At 58.7% G+C, this 12,339-nt stretch overlaps 1 protein-coding gene and 1 long non-coding RNA gene across 2 annotated transcripts in view; one reads left to right on the forward strand and one right to left on the reverse strand.

The window, feature by feature from the left end:
- Positions 1-4,092, forward strand: part of LOC130839765 (uncharacterized) — a 24,642-nt gene extending 20,550 nt beyond the window's left edge. The window contains exon 5 of the long non-coding RNA XR_009049890.1: positions 848-4,092. This is a non-coding gene — a long non-coding RNA (uncharacterized LOC130839765). The remainder of the gene's footprint in view (positions 1-847) is intronic.
- Positions 1-11,977, reverse strand: part of GUCY2D (guanylate cyclase 2D, retinal) — a 16,270-nt gene extending 4,293 nt beyond the window's left edge. The window contains exons 1-15 of the mRNA XM_057714156.1: positions 11,877-11,977; positions 10,788-11,532; positions 10,373-10,677; positions 8,064-8,415; positions 7,617-7,701; positions 7,266-7,368; positions 6,773-6,874; positions 4,742-4,822; positions 3,191-3,397; positions 2,937-3,093; positions 2,273-2,422; positions 1,514-1,662; positions 856-1,019; positions 568-760; positions 146-320 (exon numbers count right to left, since the gene is read on the reverse strand). Of these exons, the coding sequence (XP_057570139.1) occupies positions 146-320; positions 568-760; positions 856-1,019; positions 1,514-1,662; positions 2,273-2,422; positions 2,937-3,093; positions 3,191-3,397; positions 4,742-4,822; positions 6,773-6,874; positions 7,266-7,368; positions 7,617-7,701; positions 8,064-8,415; positions 10,373-10,677; positions 10,788-11,523 (2,959 nt within the window). The 5' untranslated portion in view covers positions 11,524-11,532; positions 11,877-11,977. The remainder of the gene's footprint in view (positions 1-145; positions 321-567; positions 761-855; positions 1,020-1,513; positions 1,663-2,272; positions 2,423-2,936; positions 3,094-3,190; positions 3,398-4,741; positions 4,823-6,772; positions 6,875-7,265; positions 7,369-7,616; positions 7,702-8,063; positions 8,416-10,372; positions 10,678-10,787; positions 11,533-11,876) is intronic.
- Between the last annotated feature and the right edge of the window lie 362 nt (positions 11,978-12,339).

A 12,339-nucleotide genomic window follows, 5' to 3' on the forward strand; every position in this document is an offset into this window, starting at 1 on the left:
CAATTACAACGGAGTGCCTGGTGTGAAACGGTGGCTTCAAGTCCCCGCCCGCCGCCCACTCCACGAGTTTGTCCCGTGTCCAAGGAATCTGGAGCCGGCGCTAACCAGCGAGACGGGCTGGAGAGCCGGGAGGGCGCGGAGTTACCCGAGTGCAGGCCGATGCGGATGCGCACGGGCACCTCGGGCATGTGGCGCATGCGGAAGGTGCCCACGGCGCTGAGGATGTCCAGGGCCATGTTGGCGATCTCTGCTGCGTGCCGCTGCCCGTTCCGCTGGGGCAGCCCTGAGGCCACCATATAGGCGTCCCCGATTGTCTCCACCTGAGGAGAGAATTCAGTACTGAGCGCCCCCGCCAAGGCTGCCGTCCCGTGTCAGGAGGCCTAAACCGGGCTGAGTGCAGAGAACCCGGGGAGCCTTCCAGCTGGGGCACTGAGCTGGGAACTGGCGGGACTGGCAGAAGAGAAAAGGGACAGGTGGGCTGGGAAAGAGGATGGTGCTGGTGGCCGCGGGGCAGGGAGGCTGGGGGCTGGTGAAGCTGAAGGAGGGCTTGCCCCCTACACACCCCACCTTGTAGACGTCATGGGAGCCGATGATGGCATCAAAGAGCGTGTAGAGGTCGTTGAGCAGGTCCACCACTTCGATGGGCTCACTCATGGCTGAGATGGTGGTGAAACCCACAATGTCACTGAAGTACAGTGTCACCTCCTCAAAATACTCGGGCTCCACGGGTGTCCCCATCTTCAGCGCCTCAGCCACAGACCTGGGGATGGCAGGCGGTGAGGTTCCCCAGAGGCCGCCCCCATCTGGCTGGACCCCAGCTGTCCTCCCCGCCCACCTCTCCCCATAGGCACCCACGGAGGCAGCATCTGTGTGAGCAGCCGGTCCGTCTTCTGCTTCTCCAGCTCCAGTTCCTCCGTGCGCTCGCGGATCAGGTCCTCCAGGTTACTGGAGTACTGCTCCAGCATCCGCAGCATCGAGTCAATGATGTTCATCTTCCGGCCCTTGTTGATGCTCTTGAACTAGGAGGAGGAGGAAGCTGGTGGGGCTGCCGTGCCACTCTCATGGGGCTGTATTAGGCCTGATCCTCTGCTCACCCCCCCCGGCATCTGGTACTCATCGAGCCTGCGCCACCCCGCGCGGGGCGCTGTGTTTTCACACATTATTAGGAGGTCAGCTGTTCTGTTAGGAAGTGACAAGGCAGTGGAACCAGCCCAGTCTTTGGACTCCCAGGCCAGGGGTCTTCCTCCCACACTAGGCCAAACACATACTCAAGAAATGTTATTTGAATTCAATTAAATATTTCTCCCACCCAGAGCTCCATCTCCCACTCCGAAGGCCTCCGCAGCCCCCATTCTAACTCTGCTCCCCCCAAACCCTTAATCCTCAGGCTACCCCTTAGGAAGTAGCCTGGAAGTTAAGAGATCCTGCCAGCCTGCCTTCCTGCAGCCCCCCTCCTCCACCCCAAGCTGCTGGCAAGTGGCCAGCCCAGCCGTTGCCCAGCCCAGCCCCTGACCAGGTCAAAGGTGCGGTCCATGGAGGGCCGAAGTTCCGGCTGCTCCGCCCAGCACTGTTTCATCAGCCGGATGCACTCCATGGGCGCCTGGTCTATGGACACCGAGGGCCGACACAGTGGAGGGGGGCTCTGTACCCTCTTCACCACTTCTGGAGGCATGAAGCGGAAAGAGGGGGGGTGTGGCAGAACAGATGCCACCTCTGACTCTGGCCTGACAGTTGAAGTTCAAGAGGCGGGGACTGGAAGGGGAGGCTACAGTATGTGGGGAAGTGTAGTGTGAGAGGTGGTTGCTGGGAGCAACAGGAGGACCCTGAACCCTGGGGGGCAGGGGGCAGTAAGAGGTGACACGCAAAGAGACTGCCATTTATTGCACATAAGAAAAGTGAGGGTTAGAGAGATCAAGTAGTTTACTATGTCCTATAGATGGTAACGTGGGTCTGAACCAGGTCCACCTGCTCTCTTCCCCCCTTCCCCCTATCGTGCTGCCTCCCTGGGGCCCCTAAGGACCAGAGAGGAGCTTGCTACCAGCCTTGCGGGAGCAGGCTGGGTTCAGGATCGGGCCAGAGGAAACCACTGAAGTCTGGGCGCTGGAAGGCCGCCCCCTCCCATCCTGAAGCTTGACTCTCCACTGCCCTGACCCTTCAGAGCCCAGCTTTAGGGAGGCCCACAGAAGTAAGTCTCAGCACCGAGCGAGGCTGGGTCTCTGCCTAACAGCAGGGTGTCTTTCCGGCCCAAAGGCCAGGCGAGGGGCGGCCGTACCCTCGGGAGCCAGCTCCAGCATGGCGTAGGGGGCGCTGCGGCACACGACCTCTTGCATGATGATGCCCAGGCTGAAGACGTCGCCGGCCAGCGTGCCCCGGCGCTCCAGGGCCGGGTCCCGAAGCAGCTCCGGGGCTGTCCATAGCTGGTCTGGGGTCGGGGAAGGGGGCGTGGGCACGCGGAGGGCCACGGGGGCGCTGGGGACAGATCCCCCCACCCTCACCAGAAAGCCCAGGCTCGCACCGGCTCCACCCCCCGGCCTGAGTCTGGCGCCGCTGCCCGCAGGTATCCGCAGGAGAAACTACCAGAAACCCAAAGCCGGGCCCTCGCAAGTAGGCCCCGCCCTTCAAGCAGACAAAGCGGTGCCCAGAGAAGACTGGGTCCCTTGGGCACAAGGCGCCGCCCTTAGGCGAAGCCCGGCTAGAAGCAGACCCCCGGCGAGGGCAGGAGCTCCGCCCCCCAGGCACAAGTCCCGCCCCTTAACAAGTCCCCGCCTCCCCAGTCACGGAGCCCACCCTCCTCAGCTCCGGTCACCAGACCTTTTCCGTGGCGTCCGGTGGATGTGGGATGGAGAGAGTGCGAGGGAAGGAGGAAAGGAGAGGCCTTTGAAAAGATGGGGATGCGGGGGCTGCTCGTCCGCCCGGGAGGCAGTCAGGAATCCTACCCTCCGCGCTGGGAGGCTCCGGTAACACCCTCTGCGCTTCCAGCAGTCGCCCATGACCGTGGTCGGTGACTTTAAGCACGAACCTCCCGTCCACCACGCAGTTCCGTGACTTCAGCCGCCCATGGGCCACGCCTCGGTGGTGCAGATACCTTATTCCCTGGGAAGGGTGGCGTCAAGGGCAGCCTCAGCCCACGCGGTTCCCCTGCAGGCTCCTCCCAGGCGCATCCCACCCGGTCCCACCCCCACACGCACACCTTGATGAGGTCCAGTAGGAGGGAGGACTTGAACATCCAGTCCAGCTTTATGTCTCTCTGGGCGAGAAGGTCGTGGAGGGAGCCGCGGGCACAGTGCTCTGAGACGACAGCCAGCATGCCTTCCCCGGGGGCCGCGGTGCTGCCAGTTCCCCCCGCCAGGAAGAGCCCCAGGTAGAGGGCCACGTTCTCATGCCGGAGCTCCCGGATCTGGGGGCGGGGTGGGGGGGGGGGCGGGCAGGAAATTAACAGGCATTTGCTGTTGTGGGAGCGAGGTGGGGAGGAGGCTTGTTATTCAGATCTGCTTTTGCTCGGAAGATGGAATTAAAAATGGTGATTGGAAAGGTCTATAGGGCATGTAAGGGGCTTCCTTCTACAGATAACTTCTCTTTCTGGAAAAGACAACTTAGTCAAAGGCCACCGTTCAGACGCTGAACATGGTTTAACTTAAAGGTATGAATGAAAAGACAACTTTGCTCTGGTAATCAGGACCCAGGCAAGTTCTGATTTATTAACCATAAGACATTGAACTTCCTGGGTCTTAAGAGAAAACACCTCATGAAGGAGAAGCTCCTGGTACCCACCCCCCACTTCTGATACAACAGCCTCTTGGGGGAGAATCGGGCAGACCAGAAATGGCTTGTGCTTGTGGACTCAGCCCAGGGCAGCTTTACTTGGTCACATCCCTGTGCCAGATACGTCTGAGCCCTCCCCCCACCCCACCCCCACCAAGTTAGGGAAGGACTGAGCAGTGAAGCTGTATCCCAGAGGAGCCAACGGCAAGGCCACACCCCCTCAGCAGGACAGAGGACCTCACAGTCTGGCTGGGAAAATGGGGGCTTGTGGGTGACTGGTGCCCTTTTCAGCTTTCCTTTGGTCCAATAAAGGGGCTTCTTTTCATCTTGACGTCCTGTTATTAAATGGTGATTTAGTCCAATAACTACTGGTAGTCCCCTTAAGTCATTCTGCAGCTGTGACCAAGAGCTTCTACGGAGGCATCCGGGAAGGAGGCCAGGCCCAGGCTGTATGGTGTTAGGGGTAAGGGGGGGCATTAAGGTTGCAATGACCAGAATAAGCCAGTTTATAGCCTCCTTCCCAATTTTCCACTTCACCCAGTATGCACCAACCAGGCCATTCTGTGCAAGTAGCCTGACAGAACTGGAAACCCATTTATTTTCTATCAGTCACTCAACAAACATTCATTGGGTGTCTCTAATGTTCCAGACACTATGCTGGGTGCTGGCAATGTTAATACAATGGAGGGGGCAGGGGCAAAGCCCTCACTCAGCTCACAGGTCAGGGAGGGAAGCAGGTAAGAAATACGCAAGCACACACAGGGGCACAGACACTTACAAACTATGATAAACACCTCAGAGGAAGGAACTAGTGTTATAAGAGGGCATGATGGGAAACCTGCTTTAGAGAGGAGGGGACACTTCGCTGAGGACCCTTGGTCTCCCCTACGATGGGGCCTACTTGGACGCAGCTGTAAAGAGGAGGCAAGGAGGGAGGAAATGATGGCCACCCCGGACCCCATCATAGGCCCACTCTCACCTTGGAGAAGGCCATTTTGGTGGCTGGGCGGATAGCTATGTGCTGATCCCCTGGGAACTTCTTCAGCCAAACCCAGTCTCCCTGGAGCAGAGACAGGAGTAGTGAACTCAGTTTCTTAAAACCCCATGATGAGGGACTCCCCTGGTGGCGCAGTGGTTAAGAATCAGCCTGCCAAGGGACCTCCTAGCTGGCACAGTGGTTAAGAATCTTCCCACCAATGCAGGGGACATGGGTTCGATCCCTGGTCTGGGAAGATCTGACATCCTGCAGAGCAACTAAGCCCATGCACCGCAGCTACTGAGCCCGTGTGCTGCAACTACTGAAGCCCGAGCACCTAGAGCCCGGGCTCTGCAACAAGAGAAGGCGCCACAATGAGAAGCCCAAGCATCACAACAAAGAGTCGCCCCCACTCGCCACAACTAGAGAAAGCCCACGCGCAGAACAAAGACCCAACAAAGCCAAAAAATAAACAATAAAAATAAAACCCCCAGTTGGATCTATTCTCTTAAAAACAAACAAAAAACCCCCATGATGTGAGGAGCCCTATGGAGCCCCCACGGTTCCCTTGGCTCACTGCCCCAGAACCCATCTCCCATGAGACAAAGGGCATCAGGAGGTGTGTCTGCCAGTCCATGTCACAGCCAGCGGGGTGAAAGCCCACCCATGGGGAAGAGAGATGCAAAGCGCTGTCCTCACCACCCCAGATGCACTAACCAACAGCCCTATTAAGTGAGCCATCACCACCACAAGTGTCATTGAGCTCAGAGCCCTCATCACCACCTGCCACCGTGAGAGAGCACTGTGCTAGGAGCCAGGAGTCTGGGTAGATCAGGCTAACTGTGAAGAATAGACAGGTCCCCTGCAGGCTCTGGGCCTCCCTGTCCTCAGCTGTTGGCAGGGCCAGTTCATGAGCGTGCGACCCGTGCAGTCACCCCGCAGCATCCAGTGCTCAGAAGAGCCTGAGCTTGGTTCAATGATCTGCTGTTGTCATCTTGAATGAACAAGGGGCCCTTCATTTTTATTTTGCCCTAGACCTTGCAAATTATGTAGTTGGCCTTGTCTGTTGATGAAGGATTTGGACTAGAAGGGAATTCTGGGGGTTTGGTACTGACCCCTAAAGATTTGGAAATAAATGTGGAGACATTTTTAATTGTCACAGAACCTGGGGCCTGTGGTTCATGGACAGAGTCACAGACAAGTGGCACTAAACATTCTTCAAGGCATAGGGTCCTCCCCAAATGACAGCAGCGTTCTGCTGGGAAATGGCTGCAGTGGCCTCTAGGTGACGTGCTAGGAGTCTCTGCATTCTCTCCACGATGCGACACACAGGAGCTCGAGATCTCCACTCCCTCTTGATTAGCGGAGCTCTCTCAGCTCTCTCTGAATCTGTTCACATTATCTCCCACCCATCTCACCACATTCAGATTTGCTGACCCCGTAGTGAATGTCCTAATGCCCTTTTGTGACATTCTTTTTGCCCTCTAAGTCTTGCTGTTCCAGAGTCTGATCTGATTTGGGTAGAAAGGCTGGGTGCGGCCAAAACGTTGGTCTGGCTTGAGTCAGAGAGCCCCATCTGGAAACTCCCCATCCTGAACAATTCAATCCTGGAAAAGATCTTTTTGTGACCGTGAGATCACATCCCAGATGAGCCTCTGTCCCAATCCTTCCAGGGAGGCCTGTGCCCTTCAGTAACCCAAAGGCTCGGATCACTGAGGGGGAGAACCAGCAGCTCCCAACAGGGCAGGGATGGCCTCAGTGGCCACTTCAGTTTACGTGCTGGTCCCATCACACACCCCACCAGTCAGGCCTCCAGTCTTTAGGCCACTGTGGTTGGCCTTCGAAGGGCCCTCACGTGGATAATGGCTAAGGGAAAATCCCCCAGCAGGAAGGATTTCCAGATGCTCCCCTTTGAGGAGGAATCCATGAACTCTCCCTAGTTCCCATTCTGGGCTCCGAACCCCATTGCCTGGACTCTGCCGGATATGACTTGACCCCAGGAACAGAGCTCGGCCTGCCCGGGGCCAGGCTCACCTCGTAGAGGCCAATGTTGGTGCAGTCCGGGCGCTGGCTGGGGATGCTGCGGACATCTGACGTGCTGCGGGCGGCCAGGCTCGATCGGCTCCCCTGGGCCACCTGGAGAGTAGAGGTCAGTGCGTGAGGTCAAAATATACCGTGGGGTCAGAGTCCTGGGCTGAGGGAGGTCAGGCTGAGGTCTGGGGGTTAAAGAAGGGAAGGGAAGAAATCTTAATTAGGGAAGGTGATAATGACATTACTTCCCAAGTACACAGCAAAATAAACATTCATTTTCTTGTTGGAGCTTCCCACCATCTGGGGAAAGCGGTCAGGACAGGGGCCGTGACCCTCATTGCACACATGAGGGTGCGGATCCCAGCACTCAGACCTGGGACAGAGCCATAGCGGAAAGCAGGCCTTCCCAGGTGGGGGCTGGGGTGAGGGCTGGCCCAGGCAGGGGACTGACTATATAGGGGAGGACAGCTGGACCCTGGCTCTCTGCCTCCCCCACCTTGCGGGAGCTGCCCCCTTGCGGGTGGAGGAAGGTGATGTCTTCCAGCGTCAGGATGATCTTGTTGGGGCCGGAGACCATTTGGACGTGAAGCAGCCGGTGCCTGGCAGAGAAAGGAGGTCATCTTCGCCAAGGGGACCAGGGTCCATGAGAGGATGCCGCAGGGGGTCATGCTGGCTCAGGGGAGGGCAGTCATCCCCAAACCGGACATCCCCTGGGACTCCTTCCTTCTGCCCTTCTCCAAATAACACCCCCCCTTCTTCTGCTCTTGAGTGGGCCCAGTCTGCTTCACAGTTGCATTTCTGGCAGGTGGACAGCCAAACTCCTCTTCTACTTACTTCCCCTACTCACCTAAAATAATGCGCCAGAAAGGCCCCTGTCAGCCCCACCCCGACCACCAGGAGGAAGCCGATAAAGACGACGCTGGGCTCCACTCCTGGAGGGGCAATGAGGGGAGAGATGCTGAGGACTGTGGTGGAGGAGAGGCATCCGCTCTAGGGAGGTATGCAGTCGTGTCAAATCCTGGAGGCTCCAGGGAAGGGGGATGGGAGCCCGTAACAGGATCTAGGGAAAGGTCGTGGGTCCTGTAAGCTGGGGGGGCGGGGGGGAGGGGGGATGCTAGAAAGTTCCAAGAGGCCTGGGGGGGGGCGCGGCAAGAGAGGGGTCCTCAAGCCAGTGGTCTCTAAGGAGGACCTGGAAGGGCATCCAATAGGAGTTACGGGAAGAGAGTTCTCTCTCACCACTTTGTGGAGGGTTCATGGTCACTGTCTCAGTGGGGGCTGGGATGCTCGCCCTCACCTCCGTTGCAGATAACGTCTGGGTCGAACCAACACGAGGGATCGGGCCCGGGTCCCCGTCCGCCTCTAGGAAAATGCACCGGGGTTCCAGCGGAGCGGAAGGAGCCCCGGGCGGGGTCCAGCACGTAGGTGGCGAACAGCCGGTCCCCTGCTGCATCCGTGTCCAGTAGCACAAAGGAGGGCTCCTCGGGTCCGCCCAGGGCCCCACAGAAGCCGGGCACCTGGGCGTCCCGGATTTGGCGGGCCACGGCTGCTCCGGACACCCAGCCGCCACCTGCGGCCGCTCGCGCTCGCGCCACGCCCCCAGCCAACAAGAAGACGGAGTCGTAGATGGTGCCGAAGAGAGGGGATACCTGGGGAAGAGCAGGGGGCTCAAGTTTCAGGGTCATGCCCATAAACAGACGGGGACTTACTGTCCCCATTTGTCCTTTCACTGGGCCCTTCCAGTCCTTCAAGCCCTCTGTATTTTAACTGTTCTCACCTCCTAGTTAGTGGTTCCACAGCCCTCCGCATTGGCTCTCTGTTCCTCTCTCCCCGTTGGCTGTCTCTTCCTCTCTTCCAATTGGCTATCCCACCCCCTTTTGCCACTGCCCTTTCCTCTTCTCAGGCCTCGTAGGCTCTTCTTATTTGTTATTTCTAACTCCATCACCTACATCTCCTCTCTTCCCTCTCCTTTTGGTTGCCCTCTATATATTTTTTTAATCATTCCTACCATTCACAGAAAGCCTTCTTTCTCATCTTTTGCTTGGCTTCTATTTTCTATTTTTCCTTCTTTTTTTTTCCCCCAAGGCAACCGCCTGATCTCATCGAGCTTCCCTATTATTCTCAGTTCCCATCTCACACAGTGCCAGGCACTGTGTAGAGCACTAGGGATATATCGGGGTACAAGGCAGAGTCCCTGTCTCCAGGAATCTTTCATCTAGTGGGGGGAGACAGACAGGGAAGCTAAGGCAGTGTCATGAGTGAGGGCAGGGGTAACTGAGGGAGCTGAGGAGACAGGAAAGAGGGCCCCGACCCAGGCTGGGGGAGGAGGAAGAGGCTTCCAGAAGTGACCACCCCTCAGGGGAAGAATCAGAAATATCTGGGGGCGTGCGGGGACAGGGGAGAAGGAACAGTACACCCAGGAGCATGGAAGCAGAAGAGAAGGCCACAACTGGGGAACCCAAAGTAGCTCGGTCTGACTGCAGTTCAAGAAAGAAGGAAGAAAAAAAAAAAAAAAAGAAAGAAGGAAGAGAAGACAACATGAGACCCAATAAGCCAAGTGAAGAGACCAGTCTCTATCCAGGGCAAGAGAAGCCACTGGGAAACTTTGGATGGGGGTGTGACACAGTCAGATCTCTCATATTTCTGAAGTTCAATCTGATTTTTGGGTGGAGAAAGGCCTGAGGTAGGTAAGTGTTGAAGCAGAGACCATTTGGGAGATTTTATCTGGGGATCTGGACCACAGATGCTGTAGGCTGAACCAAGGGAGTGACAGTGAGGATGGAGAAATAGATGGATTCAAAAGACCTTTGGGAAGCAACTTGATGTCTGGATGTTGGGGGAAGGGTTAGAGGAATCAAGGATGACTCCCAAGGCTCTCACTTGGGCAGCTAAGTGAAAGGCTGTGCTACTTACTGAGAACTGAAGAGGGTTTTCCCACCATTTTCCCCACCTCTCTTTCTCCACCTGCCCTCCATCCCATCTCACCACTGTTCTCAGGGAATCCTGAGTATTAGCTGATTACTGGGAATAAGCTATGAATCTAGATGATTATACAAGCCCTTGGCTCCACCTAGGGACCTTTCTGCTTCTCATAAGATGTAAGACTCTCAAAAAGTTAAGACCACTTGATGAAGCCCCAGAGGAAACGCCTCTGAACTGGGCATGGGGACTGGATCTCTATTCTCCCTTCTTCCTGCTCTCTTAAGAACACCAGCTGTTTATTATAGACTGTATGTCATGGCTGTGTTGGAAGTGGGTTTACTTTGAAGCAGACTGCAAAAGATGCTGCAGTGTAGAGTTTGTTAGAGTTTGCTTCTTGGAGCTGACCTTGAGAGGTCTCATTGCCTACACTTTGGAAGAAATTCTAATACACTAAGATGCTGCAGGCAAGGCAGAGCCTCTACATTACCCAGAACACGTAGAGCTGCTGGTTATTCTCTCCCTCCTGGCATCCTCCTCCCTCCTAGTGACTGCATCCTCCTCTCATTCCATCGACTCTATCCACTTCTTTTCCCATTGCCTCCAGCCTCCACCTCCCCTTCTTGGCTCTTCTTTGTTCTCTTCCCTGGGTCTCTTCCCCTCTTCCCTCCTCCCTGGTCCCTCTACCTGCTGCAGATTGAGGTCAGGGGGCAGCTCCTGACGCTCTTGGGCCCTGCGCAGGCTGTCCAGCACGCTGCCTCCCAGGGGACAGTGACGCGTGAGGGTGAGCACTGCATCGTGGGCCTTGCGAAGCTGTGAGCTGTTGGCGAACACGGCCAAGGCGTCTGGGCCTGGAGACAAGGCGTAGTGGAGCGTGTCGAAGGGCAGGAAGACCAGGGAACCATCGGCCAGGCCCAGCTCCTCTGCAGCTTCCAGTAAGCAGCGCTGCTCCTCGCCCCCCAGCAGGACCGAGTGCATCACCATGATCACTGCTGCAGACACAGAGACTCGGCTCGGTGCTCTGTCGGTTGCTCGCTGGACGGCTAACCACCCCCCACCCCCACCCCACCCCCGCCGCCCCGCATCCTGCAGGGGAGCCTACCTCTGACTCTGGGCCCGTCTTGGACCCTCCTCAGGGCCTCCCGGGCTCCAGACAGGTCGGAGGGCTCCATGGAGGTCACCAGGGCAACGGGCAGCCCCCGGGCTCTGAGCGCGGTGGAAAGTGCGCGTCCCGCCTCCACCCACAGGTCCTGGGGGGCGGTGACCAGGGCCACGTGCGCCCAGCGGAACGCGCGCAGGAGCGCGTAGAGGGCATCCGCCGCGGGCGTCCCCGCAGGAGCCGTGGTGCCCGCCGCCCGCGTTCCGGGGCAGCCCCAGGGCACCAGGGCGACCCCCGCCTCTTGGGCTAGTAGCTCGGCCGGCCGGCAGGCTGCGGGGTTCACGGGCCCCACGAGGCCCGAGACGCGGGTGAGCGCGGAGGACACCGCCCCCAGCGAGCCCGGCGTGCGGCACGGCTCGGGCAGCAGCGCCACGTCGAAGCGGGAGCCGCCCTCCAGGGCAGCGTCGCGGTTCAGGCGGGCGGCGGCCAGGCGCGCGGCCAGGTCCGGGCGGGCACGGGCGAAGATGGGGTCGCAGGCCCAGGGGCCCAGCACCCCCACTGTGAACACGGCGGAGAGGACAGAGCGCGGCAGGAGCAGAAGCAGGAGCAGCAGGGGCCGCAGCCGAGGCCGGGGCCGGGGCCGGGGCCCGGGGAGGCCGGGCGCACACGCAGCCCACCGCGTGCGGGCGCAGAGCCGCGGGTCCCGACGCCCACCCGCGGGGAGGGCGCAGGCGGTCATTGCCGGCGTCTGGGGGCATAAACAGAGCAGCATGAGCGGATGCGACCCCCAGAGCTCTCTTAGGGCTCTCCGCAACCCCCAGTTTCTCAAAGCCCCATTAACGCGCGGCTTGTCCCTGCTTCCACACCCCCCTCCGCGGGCTTGGACGGCTCTGTGGGCTCAGGGACGTAGCCTGGAAGCACCCCTTCCCCTCCCCCCCCCACCCCGCTTTACTCTGCTTCCCGCTCCCCCTTGTCTGCCCCTCCCCCCTCTTAGAGCCGTCGGGGGTCAGTGGGGACAATCCCATACCCTTCCATGGTCTCTCTCTGGCAGAAGGTACCTGGAGTCCATGTGGAGGGGTCTTTGGCACTCACCGGAAAGTCCGGGGCTCGGGCCCTGGGCTGGGGTGAGGGTTCACAAGGCAGATCCTTCCGACGCCCTCCCACAGGTCTCCTTTGCCAGGGCCCAGGGCGGGGGTGTGGGAACAGCAGGCCAGAGCCCTTAATCTCCCCAAGCTGATTAGGGTCAGGGAGCAGCTGGTGGGAAGGATGGGGCTCCCTGGGGTGGGCTCTGTCGTAACTTCCAGGCAGCCAGGCAGATTCTTTCCCCTCCATGCCTCCCGAGCCCCCCACCACAACCCCCAGCATAAAAGCAGCTGCAGGTCCCCCTTTCAGGCTACTGCCACTTTACCCTGCTCAGCTTGGGAAGCGGCAGGATGTGCCCGTGGACACCTGTGGGTGGTCCGTCCTAGGGTCCCATTCCCGCCAATCTTGTGTCCAGTTCTGTCAGCCAAGTCCAAGCCCCAGGCCTTGGCTGGTAGAGTCTACAGCCAGAGAT

Source organism: Hippopotamus amphibius, chromosome 17 (assembly GCF_030028045.1).
Source record: "Hippopotamus amphibius kiboko isolate mHipAmp2 chromosome 17, mHipAmp2.hap2, whole genome shotgun sequence".
NCBI lineage: Eukaryota > Metazoa > Chordata > Mammalia > Artiodactyla > Hippopotamidae > Hippopotamus > Hippopotamus amphibius.